Source organism: Phycodurus eques, chromosome 8 (assembly GCF_024500275.1).
Source record: "Phycodurus eques isolate BA_2022a chromosome 8, UOR_Pequ_1.1, whole genome shotgun sequence".
Lineage (NCBI taxonomy): Eukaryota > Metazoa > Chordata > Actinopteri > Syngnathiformes > Syngnathidae > Phycodurus > Phycodurus eques.
The window spans coordinates 16,665,146-16,681,473 of record NC_084532.1 but is presented as its reverse complement, the minus strand read 5'-3'; the positions used below and the strand labels follow the sequence as shown (position 1 = coordinate 16,681,473).

The window sequence follows — 16,328 nt, the reverse complement described above, 5'->3', positions numbered from 1 at the left end:
AACAAAGTACAAGATGGCAGTATATTTGTATATTGACCACTATATATACATACAATTATATGTACTGTGAATACTGTTGTTGTTGTTGCTGCTGCTGCTGCTGCTATTGTCTCTGTTTTCGTCTTCAGATGCTAGGAAGCGGCAATGGGTACTTTGTTTGCTCAACTACATTCCCCATACTGCTTAGCGATCTAGCTAGCTCTTTGTCATATCCTGGACGGAAGTTCAAAACAAACACTAGCTGCTCGGGGATTGCTCGGGCAACTTTCAATGAGTTTTACGTTATTTGCATTTGAGAACTATCCAAGCCATTAATTAGGTAGGTCTCCTCATTACTTGAATCGTACGTCTTTGTGCAGGGAACCGGTTGCGCTTTAAAATTCCAATCAAGGCTGGCTAATGCTAGTAGCTGCTCATTTTTGCTACTAAGCTGTCATCAAACATCGCCTTTATTATTATACAGTATTTTTTTTTAATTGTATCTATGCTTTTTCTACCTGCTGTTAAGCTGCCCCGCATTTCACACTGCATACGTCACGTCTGCTTTATACTTGACATAATGATAACTACCTTATCTATATATCGTCTTTCGTTGTTTATAAGGTGGCGTTTTATGAATATGGGATGATGTAATAGTAGTTTTTAAACCATAAACATTATTATGAAAACACTTATTTAAAGGGTTTAAATTTCTTCTGTATGGATGCAATAGGCAACAGAAAAGTGTAATAGTGGTTGGCTCGTCTGCCTCACAGTTCTGAGGTCATGTGTTCAAATCTCAGCTGTGGCCTTCCTGCCGTCTGCTGGAATTGGCTCCAATTCACCTGCAACCCTAATGAGGATAGAAAACATTTGGCTGGATCAAATAAACAGCACGGTACAGTAGTGGTGAGCACAACTGCCTGACAGTCAGAGGTTCTGGGTTTGATTCTTGGTTCTGGCCTTCCTGTGTGTAGTTTGCATTTTCTCTATGCTTGTGTGGGGTTTCTGCAGGTACTCCGGCTTCCGCCCACATTTCATAACATTCATTTGAGATTAATTGAAGGCTCTTAAAGGGGACATAGTTTGCTAAACCAAATTCTTCTAGTATTTGGGATGTAATATTGTCTCTATGAAACCTCACTAAACGTGAACTATGAATTAAACTTGTCCACGCATTCCTGAGTTCCAGAGAGTTTTCTGTCGAGAGGCCTGAACTCAGGTCATTCAAATTTCTCGAGCTTATCTCCGTCACTAACGAACATCAACGCCTTCTATTTCCACTCCCGAGCCAGCGCTATCAGCATAACAAACGCCCTCACAAGTGGGTCTTCTTCACAGAGGCACCCAATCAGAGGAAAGGGGGTGGTCTTAGCCAAATATGGACAAAGTGGATACAAAACTGGGTCAAACAGAAGTAGCTGTCAGTGGGGCCTTTTCTAGACACACGTATGACAAAACCAAGGTGTTTTTTTTTTTTTTTTTAATTAAATTGACACTTTTATACTAAATTCATGTTCGAGAGTTACTCTATGGAGGTCTAAATAGCCAAAACACAGGACCTTTAAAATATCCATGGGTGTAAATGTGAGTGAATGGTTGTTAGTCCACGTGCGCCCTGCAATTGGCTGGCGACCAATTTGGCTGATTTGGCTAGGACAGCTGGAATAGGCTCCAGCTCACCTACAACCCGAATGAGGACAAGTTTTTTTTTTTTCTTCTTTTTCTTAACCGAGCAGCCTGTGTATCCATGGAGACGCCCGAGCCTGGCCCTGCAGATGGAGAGGAGCGCCAGGTAGAGCTGCGACCACGAACCCGCTCCAACCCTGAAGGTGCAGAGGACCGTCGAAGCAGCACAGGGAGCCTCGGAGGCGGAGGTAATCCTAGTTTATCGCAACCGGCCGTGGGTAGCCGTGTCGAAGGCGAGGGCGAGGCCTCGACCAGCGACAGTCCTCCGTCTTCCGCCACCGCGACCATCTCCACAGCCGTGGCTCAGACTGTCGTCCCTGTTGCTGCCGCCACAACCGTACAACTTGCTTTGGCTGCTGCATCCAAAGAGAGGTCCAAGCCCACACCACAGCAGCCTGCACTGATAGCCTCCGTCCCCCCACCAGCAGAGTACCAAATCAGAGTTCCTCGTGTCAACTGCCCAGAGAAAGTGGTAAGCTCACATTTAGGGTAGCAACATTCCAAGATTTTTTTAAAATTGGAAGATTTCCATAGGAATTAAGGAGAATGAAAGGAGCTCGATGGAAGATGGGTTGTTTTGGAATGGAGAGGGGCTTTTTTCATTTAAAATGTTTTCTTTTTTGGGATTTTGTGGGTGCATTTTTGTTCATTTTTAATGGGTTTGGTGACTTCGGTCAGGGCGGAGGATTAATATTTAACTCAACATTCATGTTTTTGTTCAATAAAATAATTTATTGTTCAATAAAATATGTAAAATGATAATTATAATTACAAATAAATCTGTTGAAATATCATGCTTTTTGTATTGTTTTGTATGGATGTCTTGCGATAAAAGTAAATGTTGTCTTTATCCTTATTATTTCAAAGATTCCTCAAATCAACTTCCCATGGACATTTACCATAAATCTTCAAGAAATTTACTGGAAATTTGCCACCCCTTTGCAGCCCTACTTGCATTGTACACAGATTTACAGCTTTAAATACACTGTGTAATGTACACTTCACAAGATGAATAGAATGTGAGTGTGTTTCCCCTCCTCCCAATAGATCATCTGCTTGGACCTTTCTGAAGAGATGTGTTTACCGAAGCTGGAGTCTTTTAATGGGTATGCTCCTGTTGTGTTTTAAACTTTCCTCACCCCAATGAAAATGTTTGTTTTTTATTTATGTATTTATTTTGTAAATCATGTATCTTTCTGACCAGCTCAAAAACAAACGCCCTGAACATTTCCCAGAAGATGATTGAGATGTTTGTCAGAACAAAGCACAAGATTGACAAACGGCACGAGTTTGCTCTGGTGGTGGTCAATGATGATGCTCTGTGGGTGAGTCAGGGATGCATTTGATAGGCATAATTCATGTAACCTGCCTTTTACAGCAGTGCTTTGTCCGGGCGAGGGGGTGGGGTTTAGAGGAATTTTGTTGTTATTTTAATTTTTTTTATTCATCAAGAAATACAATTATACTTCATGATAATAATGACGAGCCATTTACAGTGGCTATAAAGGTCTACAGAGCCCTATTTAAATGCCAGGTTTTTGTGATGTAGAAAAATGGGTTGGGACCCCTGTTTTACAAACTTTTCCTCTTTGTCTCAGCTCTCAGGCTTCACTTCAGACCCCAGGGAGCTGTGCAGCTGTCTGTATGACCTGGAGACCAACGTATGTGAGACGTTTAGTATCCTTCGATTCACTATCCATTCAGGTACAATTAGAAGTTCTAGCCTTAACTGTCCTCTGCAGACCTGGAAGATCTTCTCAGTGTCATGTAAGTACACTCAGTGCACATCTTGGTTTCTCACAGGATTCTACTATCTTAAGATGATTTTACAAAAATAGTCTTGTTCATTTAACAGTCGTCAAAAGATTGAACTGCCTTCGATGGAGAATGTTCAAACTGTGCCACCTCCTTACGTGGTGCGGACTGTACTTATTTACAGCCGCCATGCTGGACAGCTCCAGCTCAACCCATCTGAGGCTGTCAGTGTAAGTTGGACTGAGACGGTCACCATTACTGTCTATACACTTATTTTGCTTTAATTTAAGCATCGTTGGGGTGGCAGTAGCTCATCTGTATTGACTTGGACTCTTCAGAGGTTCTGGTTTGAGTCCCAATGCGTCCAAAAAAAATTACTCCTCTATTTTGAAGAGATGCTAGTCTGCTTCCTAATGTCTGTCGAGGTGCCTTTGAGCAAGGCTACAACGCCATCCCGACCCCGAAGCCCCCATACACACCCTCAGCGCTGTTTGCACGGCTATTCACTTTGTTGTCGTCCTTGCGGTCCTCCATAAATTTGGTTCCGTGTGGTGTCGTAATAAAAGATGCCAGGAAGGGCAGCTGGTGTAAAACTGCCAAGCAAATCATCAAAGTGACTCGCTGTGGCAACCCCTGATGGGATGAGCTGAAAGTCGCAACAACAACATGTTGCAGAATATCTCAGAACTGCAGACATCACTCACTATTTGTTGCATTCACAAGTGCTTAATTTCAGTTGTTTTCAGTCTTTGTGTGTCCTATATGTAAGGAGTTTTGTAATTCTAACCATCACAACATGTTTATTTCTCGTGTCCTCCAGAAAATGCTACAGTCTCCCTACTTTTTCTTCGACGTGGTCTACCTCCACAACGGTGCGGAAGATCACGGGGAGGATACAAGCTGGCGGGTGAGTGGGAACCCTCTTTAAGCCAAAGCAAGAACCCCCTTAATTTTGAACATCGTCTCACACATGTAGCGGGTCACTCGCCTGACTTGCATGGCCTCGTTTCCCACCCCTGTGAATGGTTGTCTGTCTCTATATGTGCCCGTGATTGACTGGCAACCATTCCAGGCTGTAGTCTGCCTTCCGCCCAGAGTTAACTTGGATATTTGCATGTTCTCCCCGTGCCTGCGTGGGTTTTCTCCGGGTACTGCGGTTTCCTCCCACATCCCAAAAACATGCATGGTAGGTTAATTGAAGACTCTAAATTGCCTGTAGGTGTGAATGTGAGTGCGAATGGTTGTTTGTTTGTATGTGCCCTGCGATTGGCTGGCAACCAGTTCAGGGTGTACCCTGCCTCCTGCCCGATGATAGCTGGGATTGGCTCCAGCACTCCCGCGACCCTTGTGTAGATAAGCGGCTCAGAAAATGGATGGATGGATGGATGGATGCTCCAGTTATCTACGACCCTGAACAGGATAAGTGTCTAAAATATGAAGGGATGGATCTGACACGTGAAGTAGCTAGAGTAAAGATAATCTATTAAATTGATTCCATCGGTGATTATTCTATACCGTATATCATTTTTAGCTTTTATAGCATATAGAGGAAATCATACAATTGTAGGATGTACTTTCAGATACATTGTGGTTGTCTATGACCATGCTTTTGCAGGGTCTGCACATTTGTTTTCTCATTTCTCTCGTTATCTACTGAAAGTGTTGTGTTTTCTGTCTCCAGGACAACTACACTTCTTTCTGCAACCTTGACTCAAAGGGCATGTGCTATCGCTTCGAGGTGTCCTTGAGTGGCCCCGCCATCGAGCTGCACAACTGCATGGCCAAACTTCTCGCTCACCCTCTGCAGAGACCCTTCCAGAGTCACGCGTCGTACAGCCTCCTGGAGGGAGAGGAGGTGCAGGACGTTGAGGCCACCGTCTAGAAGAGGTCTAGTTCTGTGGGGAATAAACGTACACTGTAAATGAATAGACCAGCGCTTGGATTGTCGTTTTCTGTTGTCTTTTAAGTTTTTCTCTTGATTATCATGGCTAAGGTATAAAAAAAAAAAAATACAAAGTGAGCGCCACGCAGGCTCGGGGGGAACATGCAATCTCCACACAGGCGAGGCTGGATTTGAACCCCAGTCCTCAGAACTGTGAGGCGGATGTGCTGCCTTAGTTCGAATATATTTTACAAAAATAATTTTGATGATTTTCATCATTTGGCTTACTGTATGTTATAGCTGACGGGAAATCAATTCACTGACCACTTTTGGTGTATCCAACGCACGATCCAATTCAGTTGCCGTATAAAATAATCAGACTTTGCGACGGTAACGTTGACGCTGAATTCATTAGATTTTTATTATTGAGCTTGTAGTTTGCAGTGGCGTGCAACTGCACAGCATCATACTGAGAGTTGTTCCTGATAGAAATTATACTAATAATAACGCCTCTCTCAAGAGCATGGCTATTTTTGTAAAGCCAGAATGAACACTTGTATTGGTGGTCAATACACTGCAAAGTGGTCAGTGAGTTCGTATGCTTTGTATTTAACAACAAAATTCATCATACTGCACTTGTAATACACTGTACAGTTTTATAATGTTTCTGGAAAATGACTCATTTCCATTCTGTTTGAGCGAGTCCAATTGTAAGTGTTTTTTTTTTGCTCTCTCCATAGTTGTCAGGAGATGGCAGTATTCCTCCTGGAACTGATGGTAGAAATTCAATAGTCTAGCTTGAAAAATGACGTGTGGACGTTACGTACATGTAAGTGCAAGCCTGCTTAAAAAATAAATGTTGCTTGAAATTCTGCTTCGAGGCTCTGTCATCCATCTTCCGGTTCATCGGACAGAATGACGACCATTTAAGTGGATTATCTTTAAGAATGCTTTCTCTTATCTACGTTTGGTGTAAATATTACATTGGTGCTAAAGACGTGATTTGTCTGCCGTCTCCTGTTACTTATCTAAAGTAGTCGTTTTGTCTTATCCCTCCAACACAAGGTTTCCTGTTTTGAATCCAACGTCTGTCTCCACTTGTGATCGTTGCTCACTTTCTGTCACTCACGGGCCTTCATAATTGAGGTTTGTTGGTGAGACAATGGGGAGCAGGAAAGCTCGGGGCCCAGAAGACCTTTCCCCTTTTCCACTCTGCCCCTTCACTGTCGGCCGGTCCTCACGTCACCGCTGCAGATAACAGCGTGCGGGAGGGCCCGCAGACTCTGGACTGCAGAGAATTTGTTGTCCCCTCATCCCTGCAGAATGACAGCTCCCCATTGTTTTCATTCCTTCACTCCTCCGCAACCGTGACTCCTTTCCGTGCTTGCTTGGGACAGGATATGCTGTTTTCTTATTTTGTTCATCTACAGTCTGGGGAATGTGGGGAGGCAGCATCTCGGTAGCAATGCAATTAGTTACCAGAAATGTCACTATTTTACTCCGAGCCTTCATTCATTTTCAATGAATTTTCAAGTGTGTATTCAGTATTTAGATATACCTGTTACTATTGGAAGGAAAAGGGTCCAGGTTTTGAAATACAGGTGCTTACGAAACCACATTCGTATAAAAACATTTTCACAACAAGAAGCTCAGTGCTTGGGACTCTGATAGGTTGATCCCAAGTTTGAGTACAGAACATGGAACTGCATACCACAGTTATTATTATTATTGCTGTTGCTGTTAATAACAGTAATAATACAATACAATTCTGCAAAGTGAGCTGTAATAAGCTCTATATGTATGGACGGATGAATAACACAGTGCAATATAAATTAATTGCCATAGAGAAAGAATTTGAGACACCCGTGCTTCATCTGGGTCAAATCACAGTAAATGCAAAAGCTGTTCATGTTTTTAAAAGTGTGCTTACAACTTCACTTTCTGCTGTAGTTTAGTGCTAGTACTTGGAGAGGATTTTCCTCTGTTCTATTTTAGTACAGTATCTATGCTTTATTAGTACTGTAAGAATGCCTTTTGAATTTATGGTATCATAACCAGCAAGACGTTGATAATCTTACAGCTCATCAAATATTACAGGTATATTGCATGAACAGTGTCTGATGAAAACAAATACTGTGAATTCTATCATTTACACTGGTATCAGACATTTTACAGTATTTTGTATTTACTTTTGTACTATAGATGTAACTCCTTTATTGCAGTATTGTGAACAAACCCAACGTAATAAAAGCAAAATAAGTATCAAGTATGCCTATTCTTCTCCATATATGTTATTTGCTGAATAATGTTAAAATATTTCAGTGTGTTATTTCCGACAGTGACAATGGCCATCTACTATATATACTTAATGTTGATCAACAATATACCGGTCGAATTCTCCATGCACACCAATCTATTTTAGTAATATTGACTTGAAGTATGAGTTGGTGAGGCTGCCAGAGGCTGTAACAGTGACAGAGGTCGATGAGGGGGGTGGGGGATGAGGACGGGGGAGGTATGTGAGGTGAGGGCTGGGCCAGGATGGACTGGAAGTGTGCCCCCAAGCAGCATTTATAAACATGGCCCCACTTCTCTCCTCAGGATTTTTGTTTACATACGTCCATACGTGCGTGTTGTGCTGTGCTGTGACGGTGTCACAACCTCGGAAGACAAACGACTTCCCCGCCAACGCTCGACTTTGGGCTTCTGCGCTTCAAGGGGGAGAACCTTTTGGATTTGAGGGTCCTCTAAGCTATTCCTGTTTAGAGCTGTCAAACCAGTTGCTGCCATTTCACCCCCAAACATGTACAGCTCCAGCTATTCCCGGGCCAAGTTTGGCCTGCAGGCAAGGGAGCCTTTGCACAAGCCCAAAGGCAAGAGCTGTGGCTACTACATGAGGATCGTGTTCTTCTTCTCCTCACTCATCCAGTCCCTCATCATCGTCAGCCTGGTGCTCTTCCTCATCTACGGGCAGCCGGAGAAGTCAGCCGAGGAGATGAGAGTCAAGGTCAGGGATTTGATTCTAAGATATTCAAGACCTTACATACTCTTTAAAACATAAAACGCCAGTGTATAATATTCTTATTTCAGAGTAACACACTGCTTACACCAATAAGGATGTGGGCTTATTTCTGCAGCAGCTTTTGCTGATACCCAATGGACACCTCTTTTATTTTTCATTACTCTCTGAGATGATGCCGACTGTTCTGCTGTTGTGCAGGAGCTGGAGCTGGGCTTCAACAGACTAAGTGACAACAACATCGAGCTGAGGAAGGAGAAGGGCGAGCTGAGAGCTCAACTCGGGGCGCGCACGTCGGAGAAAGATGCTCTGGAGAAACAGCTGGAGCAGCTCAGGAGCGTTGCCAACGCCACAAAGCTTGACCTAATGACTAAATTAGTAAGTATATATATATACATATATATTCAAGAAATGTGTTTATGGCTCATTATTGATGATATATATTTTTTTAAATCAACAAAAAATCTTTCTTGGTTTCATATAGGCCAATTATGAGAGGCAGATTGTGCAAACACGAATGATGACGCGATGTCCCACTGCTCCCATACAGCAGCCTATTGTGGTTACTTCTAGCAGTATGTATTCCCATCCATCCTTCCTTGTCATACTTTAGAAATTTCAGTGCAACAAAAAATGCTCTGTCTTCGTCATCTAGTATTTGTTTGCCATTTACCCATAATCAGTCAGAATTGATCCAAAATTATTATACAAATGATTATTAAGAATCATTCATCATTCACTGTTAGGAAAAAACATAGCCATGGTGGACTTCTTTGTACCTTAATTTCACTTTTTTCCTGCAATTTTAGCATTTACCTGTAAAATTATCACATGAAATTGCACCTCATGTTTGTATAGTCTATTCAAGTGGATCCTGAAAAATTGAATATGGAGACACTGTTAAAAGTCTACATAAGCACAATAAATGATTTTTCACGGATATAACATCCTAAAGGAGATTTTTCAAATTCAAATTATAGCTTCTGAACCATCTTATTATTTTTACTCCAGTACTCAAATAAAAAAAAAAAGTTTTATCCTAAAATGTAACCATATATAAATTAGTTAGGAAGTAGGAGTTTCACTTTATAAAGGAACTACTGAAGTGAATAATTAATAATAATAAACATTTATTGTTCTCTTAATGAAATCTGTAAATGTTTTTTTTCTTCTTTTTTTCATTAAATCACCAGTGCAGTTAGCCTCAGAGGAAAACATCAACAGGTTGTAATATTAAAGAGTTAGCAAGTTGGACACAAACAAACAAAGCCACAGCTCTCTGGCAAAGTAATGAAACAGTAAACAGCTACTCAGGAGATGAAATTGTTAAAACAAAAAAAAACCCTAAAGCTTGTGTTATCCCTCCAGATGAGCTCAAAACCTTGCAGAGCCTCAATGCGCAGCAGAGAGCCATGATTGAGCTCATTGAGGCCAACTTCAGCCAGACGGTCCGCTACCTGAGTCAGGAGAGGGACAACGCCCTCAAGGAAAGAGACGTCCACCACCAGGACGTCATCGCTCTCCGCAGAGAAAACATCATGCTGAAGGAGCAGCTCACCACCTACACCAGGTATACATACCCACGTGTGTGTGTGAGTGTGTATATGTGTGTGAGTGCATCAAACTGAATCATTGCAGGTTTAAATTCAGATAAATGAAACATTAAACATTGTGTTTCACCAGGAAATGTAAAGAAGACTTTGCTCATTCTCTGGATGGGATCCAATCGGTGACCAGGGATTTTCTGAACAAAATCAACAACCTGTTCCCCCACCAGATGACCTTTCACCTCACCTGTGAGAGCCAGCAGGAGCAAATGGAGAAGATAAGAAACAGCTGCACCAACCTGTCCAGAGACGTGGAGAACAAGTTTCAGTTGTATTTGGACAACGTGGGCAACAAGGTATTTGCATGGGAAAAAAATATAGACTACTGTAGTTGCTATGTAATTTTTTTTCTATTCAAAACAATCAGCATGTAGTGGAAAACTTAATTTATTTCAGTAGTTCTATTCAAAAAAAAAGGTGAAACTCATGTAGTATGTTTGCTACACGAAGCGTGAAATAGTTCATAATTTTGAAAATGTTGATAATTATAGCTTGCAACGAACAAAAAAAAAAAAAAAACAACAAAAAACATACAAGTTAAACCAAATGTTTTTTTAATTTAGAAATTACATATGTAAGTTCTGAAAAATACTGTGTTGTGTTTAATGAATCTATGAGTCTCACTTTTTGAATTGAATTAGTGAAATAAATGAACATTTCTCCAAATAGAAACTCATACCTGAGGTATTGCGTTGAAATGGATATATTATAGTGTATAAATAACTAATTAGACCTTCTTTACTTCTGTTAAATTGATCCCGATATTATTACTGAGAACAATTTACATTCTCTAGAGAGGATGTCTTTCCTCTGGAAAAATACTACTAGACTGAGTTAAGGACACAGCTGCCCTCTCAGGTGAATTCAGGGTCAATGTAGAGGGGACGCATGGCTCTGCTGATACAGCAGAAAGCTATACAGAACAAAGGCACATATCCTCTCCAAATCACTCACCAAATCTAATGGCGATACACTGCTAAATGAGGGGTAGAAAATGTCTCTTCATTGTTTTAGCACTTGAATGCATCTTCGCTTTCTGAAACCATTCGATTTGCAGGTAAAAACCAAGTTCTCTTCATCTCATTGCCTTTTTTCCACTGTGCCCCAAACCATTAATGTAATGGAAATCATCCATAAATCCATCCATCCATTTTCCACACCCTTTATCGTCGTCACTCGCGTCGCGGGTGTGCTGGAGCCTATCCCAGCTGACTTTAGGTGAGAGGCGGGTACACCCTGAACTGGTCGACAGCCAATCACAGGGCACATATCAACAAACAACTACCTGTACTCACATTCATTCCTACAGGCAGTTTAGAGTTTTCCATGAACCTACTGTGCATGTTTTTTGGGGCGGATGTGGGAGGTAAACCGGAGTACCCGGAGAAAACCCACATAGGCACGGGGAGAACATGCAAACTCCACACAGGCGAGGCTGGAATTGAACCCGGGTCCTCAGAACTGTGAGGCAGATGTGCTAACCAGTCGTGTTCTCCCCGTGCCTCTGTGGGTTTTCATTCCGCTTTCCTCCCACATCCCAAAAACATGCATGGTAGGTTAATTGACAACTCTAAATTGCCCGTAGGTGTGAATGTGAGTGCAAATGGTTGTTTGTTTGTATGTGCCCTGCGATTGGCTGGCAACCAGTTCACCGCCTCCTGCCCGATGATAGCTGGGATAGGCTCCAGCACGCCCGCGACCCTAGTGAGGAGAAGCGGCTCAGAAAATGGATGGATAAAATAAGAGGATTGGCTTACTGTATGTTATAGTTGATGGGAAATCCACTCACTGACCACTTCTGGTGCATCCAATGTAAGATCCAATTCAATAGCCCTATAAAATAATTAGACTTAGCAAAGGTAACATGTTGCCGCTGAATTCACTAGATTTTTATTATTGAGCTTGTAGTTTGCAGTGGCGTGCAACTGCACAGCATCATACTGAGTGTTGTTCCTGATAGAAATGATGCTAATAATAATGCCTCTCTTAAGAGCACTGTCTGAAATGTATATTTTTTGCATCATCTTCAGTGTGATTTTACATAATAACTCAACTATAGCTATGTCATGGAATTAATCGTGAAACAGTTTATGAAGAACTGCACCAGCTGCCATGTGCATGACGTTGAGGAAATTGCGCATTAAACAAACTGACACAGTCAACATTAGGTTAGACAATTTGTAAAGGCAGCTCTGGACAAAGAATTGGCACAGAAGGGCGGAACCCTGTCAAGTCTCTGCGCTCACACCCAAATCTATCTTCCACAAAGTTTAGAGCGTCACATCTGTCTTCTTCTTGCAGGTGGCTCAGATTCAAGGTATGTCGAGTCGACTGGAGGTGCAAAACTCGCACTTGAGCGCTGACCTGCAGCGGTGTGAACACAACCGCAGCGACATACTCGCCGAAGTCAGCAAGCAGCTGCAACTCAAGGAGAAGAACCATGACGAAGAGGTTCTTATAAGCACACCGCCATCCCTCTTATTATTAGTCCTACTCTACTCTCCCTTTGACATTAACACACGTTCTATTCAGATGACGAAACGGCTGATTGAGAGTAACCAGCTAAGAGAACAGAAACAATTCTTGGCAGACAACTTAGCGCTGAGAGAAAACGAGCTGCAGACCCTGAGGGCATTGCGCAATTGCAAGGTACAATACTCTCACTTGACATGGTTTGTTGTACGCACACACACGTCTGGGGAAGGCAGTGTCCGCAGATGGTCTCTGATTAAATGGCACATGGTGCAGAGGTGAGACGGACGTGTGTGTACTCAGCATTCGTGAGGAATCATAGCCCAGTAGCAGCAGCAGCAGCAGCAGCAGCAGCAGGAAGGATGGGCGGCCAAGATAACAACTCCTGAAATCTGTCACCTTTCAAGCGCTGTAGTTGAACCCGTCAGTTTGCATGTCTGTATGTGAGCGTGTGTGTGTGTGTGTGTGTGCAATCACAGTAAGCTGCACTCGTATATAAATAGAATTGAAATGTTCTGCAGGTTGGTTTGCCACAACCTGCGGGTGGCCTGTCGGTCCAACAGCAGAACAGACAAACCGCTGCCAAGTGACCTGCTATTAGAGCACCGAGTCTCAGCAAAACACCAACGGTAACGTTGCTCAAAGTGCACAGCTTCATACATTTGCATTTTTCAGAGAAATCGATGACTATCCAGAGAAAACAAGCATACAGTAGTTGATTTTCTTCGAATATTACTTCAGTTGTAACTACAATGAATCTGCTGTCTCGTCAGCTCTTTGCAGCCTAGGTGATATTTAGTCACAATTTTTATGTTTTCTCTTTCAGGTGAGATGAATTGCTCCATTAAAAATATGTGTGGAAGCACCGTTAGCGTAAAAACAAGATATACGTATCAAGACACAACAAACAAGGACAAAGAACAACCTGTAAATATACCGATGTCACATGCACTCATGATTGATTCTCACTTTGATTGCTTTGTAATAATGTGTAATGTGTGTGTATCCCTGCAGTCAGGTTCATGTCAAAACAGAATGTGACACAGGTTGTAAATATTGCTTGCGGGTGGTACTCACTTTGTTTATAAACTAATATTGTTTCTTTTTCACTTTAATAAATTAAATGAACCATCAAAATGTCTTCTTTTTTGTATTTGCTGTTATAAAACTGCAAACTAGCTACTACATTACAGCTCAAGCTCTTGAGATGGTGAAGTTTGTTTCCTCTGGCTTCCCATTTTAATGGGAACCAAGAAAGCTTCGTACTGCACGTTCAAAAGGTGACAACACACCATCCGTGAACTTTGAATTCAAAATAAGACAGAAGTAACAAGGCATGACACATTGACGATTTCAGTTATTAAAGAGAGTCATACTAAAGATTTATGCCCATTCTTATAATGTGTTTAACACACTAGCTATTATATGAGCGCTAGCTTTATTGCTTCCCTTTCCTTTTATAAACAGTGTTTAGACGTTACACAGCTGAGTAGCTGCATACAACGTGCCAGAATTTTATGAATGAATAATAACCATTATCCTGTTAATGTGAACACTACATTTCATGTGAAACTGGGGAACACTTAAGACTAGAGTATCGCAAACACGCACACGTACGAACACGTATGCCTTATGGTACTAGTACCCTGCACTGGAGTCCATCCTATTTACAGGTATGTGTTATAATAACCATTAATATCTTCCAAAAAGGTATCCAAATCTAGCCATATCACAAATGCAATACAATGCTCTGTTTCTGTATTCATTTAACAATATACGTAATCAAACACATTTTTGTCGCGGGCTACATTCTAGTTCAGGTTTCCCTCAGAGTGCCATTATGACTGTGAAACCATGAATAAGTTTAATTGCCTCATTATAGTATTACACAACAAATTGATGGATAACTAGTTTTGAAATCACATGTGAAGAATTATAGTTTGTTCAACTATTGTCAAAGTTACTGTAAAAAGGGGTTTGGGAACAAAAAAATGCTTGCAATATCTCAAGGTTATTATTCATTACGTATCGCAATTTTTAATTTTGGTGCAGATTTTAGCAAGCATCACGGAAGTTGATACACATGATTTGCTTTCGCAGGCCACATAAAATGATGTGGCGGGCCAGATGTGGTCCCCGTGCCTTAAGTTTGGCACCCGTGAATTAGATGAATGACTTTTTAATTGCGTTCTCATTCTTGTGATTGCAATTGTGTGAGGACAATGCATTTTAATCCAAATTTCACTTTTAAGACAGAGGAGGATTTACGAGAGACATGACAAGAGACACTGCGCTGATGATGTAACGGCTACAGGTGACTGAATTTGTCCACAGGAAATCCTGTTTAACAGTTTTCAGTGCCCTGTGGATCTAACACACACACACAAACACACACACACGCACACACGGCACAAGTCAAGATTACATCAGAATTATTACAGCCAATGAAAATTGGCATCCAAGAAGCTAAACATTCAGGCAAAAAGTTATGTCTCAAACGTTCAAAGTTAAGCGATTTTCTTTTTTTTTTTCACGTCAACTAACAACAAGTGGGAGATGTTCTGATAAGCTCAGCAACATTTTGGGAGTTTAGGAATGGCGCGCTCATTCTATATTCACATAGGGGAGAACGGGCCAATGTAAGACATTGAGTATTGTGAGACACACACTGTAAGAGCCAACCGAATACATTTGTAGTCATGTGACCACATTTTTAAAGCCCCTCCCATTTCACCTTAGCCATGGAGAAAATGACCTCATAGTGCTGTGATGAGCTTGTTTTCATCACAAAAATATATTTTTCGCTTGTAAAGCTTGCTTTTGACTTAATCAACGGTTGTATCAAAGCTAATTAATTCTGGCAGACAAACTTCCTCATACATGTTGATGAACGACCAGTGTATTAAAACCATGTGATTGATGGAGAGAAGTCTTTTTTGTTGTTGTTCTTAAATGGCAATTGTGGGGTAAAGTGAGACATTGTTACTGATGATCCTGAGAAGCAGGAAATGGAAAAGGCTTATAAAGAGGGACAAAAGAAACCAGCTGGGGGAAAACCAAAATAGAAATGGGAAAACTGAAAAAGACAGCAACCAAAAAGAATATAATGGCAGCTAAGAGAGTGATGTCCTGTTGCACTTGATGATATAGGAAAGAGAGCTCTGAGGATGAGATAAGTCAACCAGGAAACACAGATCTGTCCATGGGTGACTTTGTCATGGTCAGTTTTCCAACTGAACACAGGATTGTTTGTTACATCATGTTCCGTTACAAAGTTGATAGTGATGACAGAAGCGTGCAATTTTTCAGAAGAATCTGGGGAAATGCGTGGGAGAGACCCATGTTTGCTTTTAGGGAAATGATGCAGCAGATGTCTCGAAAAGAGAACAGTGGTGGTGAAGGAGTAGCCTCAACTGAAAAACCGAGAGAGCAACGCTTCATCTTTCCCTGCAACCTTCAGGGGTGCAATTAGGGGCAGGCCTAGTTCTAATCCACCTGTAGGTGGGTCTAGTCCTGTTCTGAGTTTCAGACTGTTCAAACTGGTTCTGATGGTCCTATGTTCTGAGCCCCAGACTGTATTACCTAGCTTTTATTCTTGTTCTATGTTCTGACGCCCATACTGTGTACTGACTGACTCTAATGCTCCTGTCTTCTGACCTCCAGAATGTGTTTAATTTAACTGGTTCTATCAGTCATTTGAATATTAGATAAAGCATTTTGCATTACATTATGGGGTACTGTATTTGGTTGATCTATATTGTTCAGTCAAGTATTTTGAGAAAAACAGTTACAAATGTACGCCTTTTGATGTGTTGGACAGCAAGTCTCACATTTAGCTTAACATGCCCCCTCCCTTTTTGTGTTGTAATTAATCAAAAAGAACATGAAAAGGCTGACAAAGTAGAGCGGGAAGAGGAAAGGTCTG

General features: G+C 41.5%; 2 protein-coding genes across 7 annotated transcripts; both read left to right on the top strand.

Moving 5' to 3' along the window:
* The first annotated feature begins 217 nt into the window (after nt 1–217).
* babam1 (BRISC and BRCA1 A complex member 1) lies at nt 218–7,762 on the top strand. 5 transcript variants are annotated; one of them, XM_061684407.1, is made up of 10 exons: nt 218–319; nt 1,719–2,140; nt 2,716–2,774; nt 2,873–2,993; nt 3,267–3,345; nt 3,411–3,435; nt 3,524–3,653; nt 4,244–4,330; nt 5,105–5,310; nt 6,046–7,762. In XM_061684407.1, exons 2-9 carry the CDS (start codon nt 1,730–1,732, stop codon nt 5,303–5,305), a joined length of 1,113 nt encoding a protein of 370 aa, XP_061540391.1. In that variant the 5' UTR covers nt 218–319; nt 1,719–1,729; the 3' UTR covers nt 5,306–5,310; nt 6,046–7,762. The 5 variants fall into 5 exon arrangements, with proteins under 5 accessions (XP_061540391.1, XP_061540393.1, XP_061540392.1 ...); XM_061684409.1 differs by lacking the exon at nt 6,046–7,762 and adding an exon at nt 783–877 and having other exon boundaries at nt 5,105–6,035; XM_061684408.1 differs by lacking the exon at nt 6,046–7,762 and adding an exon at nt 783–888 and having other exon boundaries at nt 5,105–6,035.
* A 68-nt stretch (nt 7,763–7,830) lies between these two features.
* plvapb (plasmalemma vesicle associated protein b) lies at nt 7,831–13,530 on the top strand. 2 transcript variants are annotated; one of them, XM_061684404.1, is made up of 9 exons: nt 7,831–8,312; nt 8,526–8,702; nt 8,809–8,899; nt 9,693–9,894; nt 10,008–10,227; nt 12,233–12,382; nt 12,464–12,580; nt 12,925–13,032; nt 13,230–13,530. In XM_061684404.1, exons 1-8 carry the CDS (start codon nt 8,109–8,111, stop codon nt 12,991–12,993), a joined length of 1,230 nt encoding a protein of 409 aa, XP_061540388.1. In that variant the 5' UTR covers nt 7,831–8,108; the 3' UTR covers nt 12,994–13,032; nt 13,230–13,530. The 2 variants fall into 2 exon arrangements, with proteins under 2 accessions (XP_061540388.1, XP_061540387.1); XM_061684403.1 differs by lacking the exon at nt 13,230–13,530 and having other exon boundaries at nt 12,464–13,018.
* Nucleotides 13,531–16,328: the final 2,798 nt, after the last annotated feature.

Excerpts from the sequence above, each read along its gene's own strand:
- babam1 (XM_061684407.1), top strand. The coding sequence starts at position 1,730 with ATGGAGACGCCCGAGCCTGGCCCTGCAGATGGAGAGGAGCGCCAGGTA. Across the intron at positions 2,141-2,715 it reads TCAACTGCCCAGAGAAAGTG|ATCATCTGCTTGGACCTTTC; the intron begins GTAAGCTCACAT and ends TCCTCCCAATAG. Across the intron at positions 2,994-3,266 it reads TCAATGATGATGCTCTGTGG|CTCTCAGGCTTCACTTCAGA; the intron begins GTGAGTCAGGGA and ends TCTTTGTCTCAG.
- plvapb (XM_061684403.1), top strand. The coding sequence starts at position 8,109 with ATGTACAGCTCCAGCTATTCCCGGGCCAAGTTTGGCCTGCAGGCAAGG. Across the intron at positions 8,313-8,525 it reads CCGAGGAGATGAGAGTCAAG|GAGCTGGAGCTGGGCTTCAA; the intron begins GTCAGGGATTTG and ends GCTGTTGTGCAG. Across the intron at positions 8,703-8,808 it reads TTGACCTAATGACTAAATTA|GCCAATTATGAGAGGCAGAT; the intron begins GTAAGTATATAT and ends GGTTTCATATAG.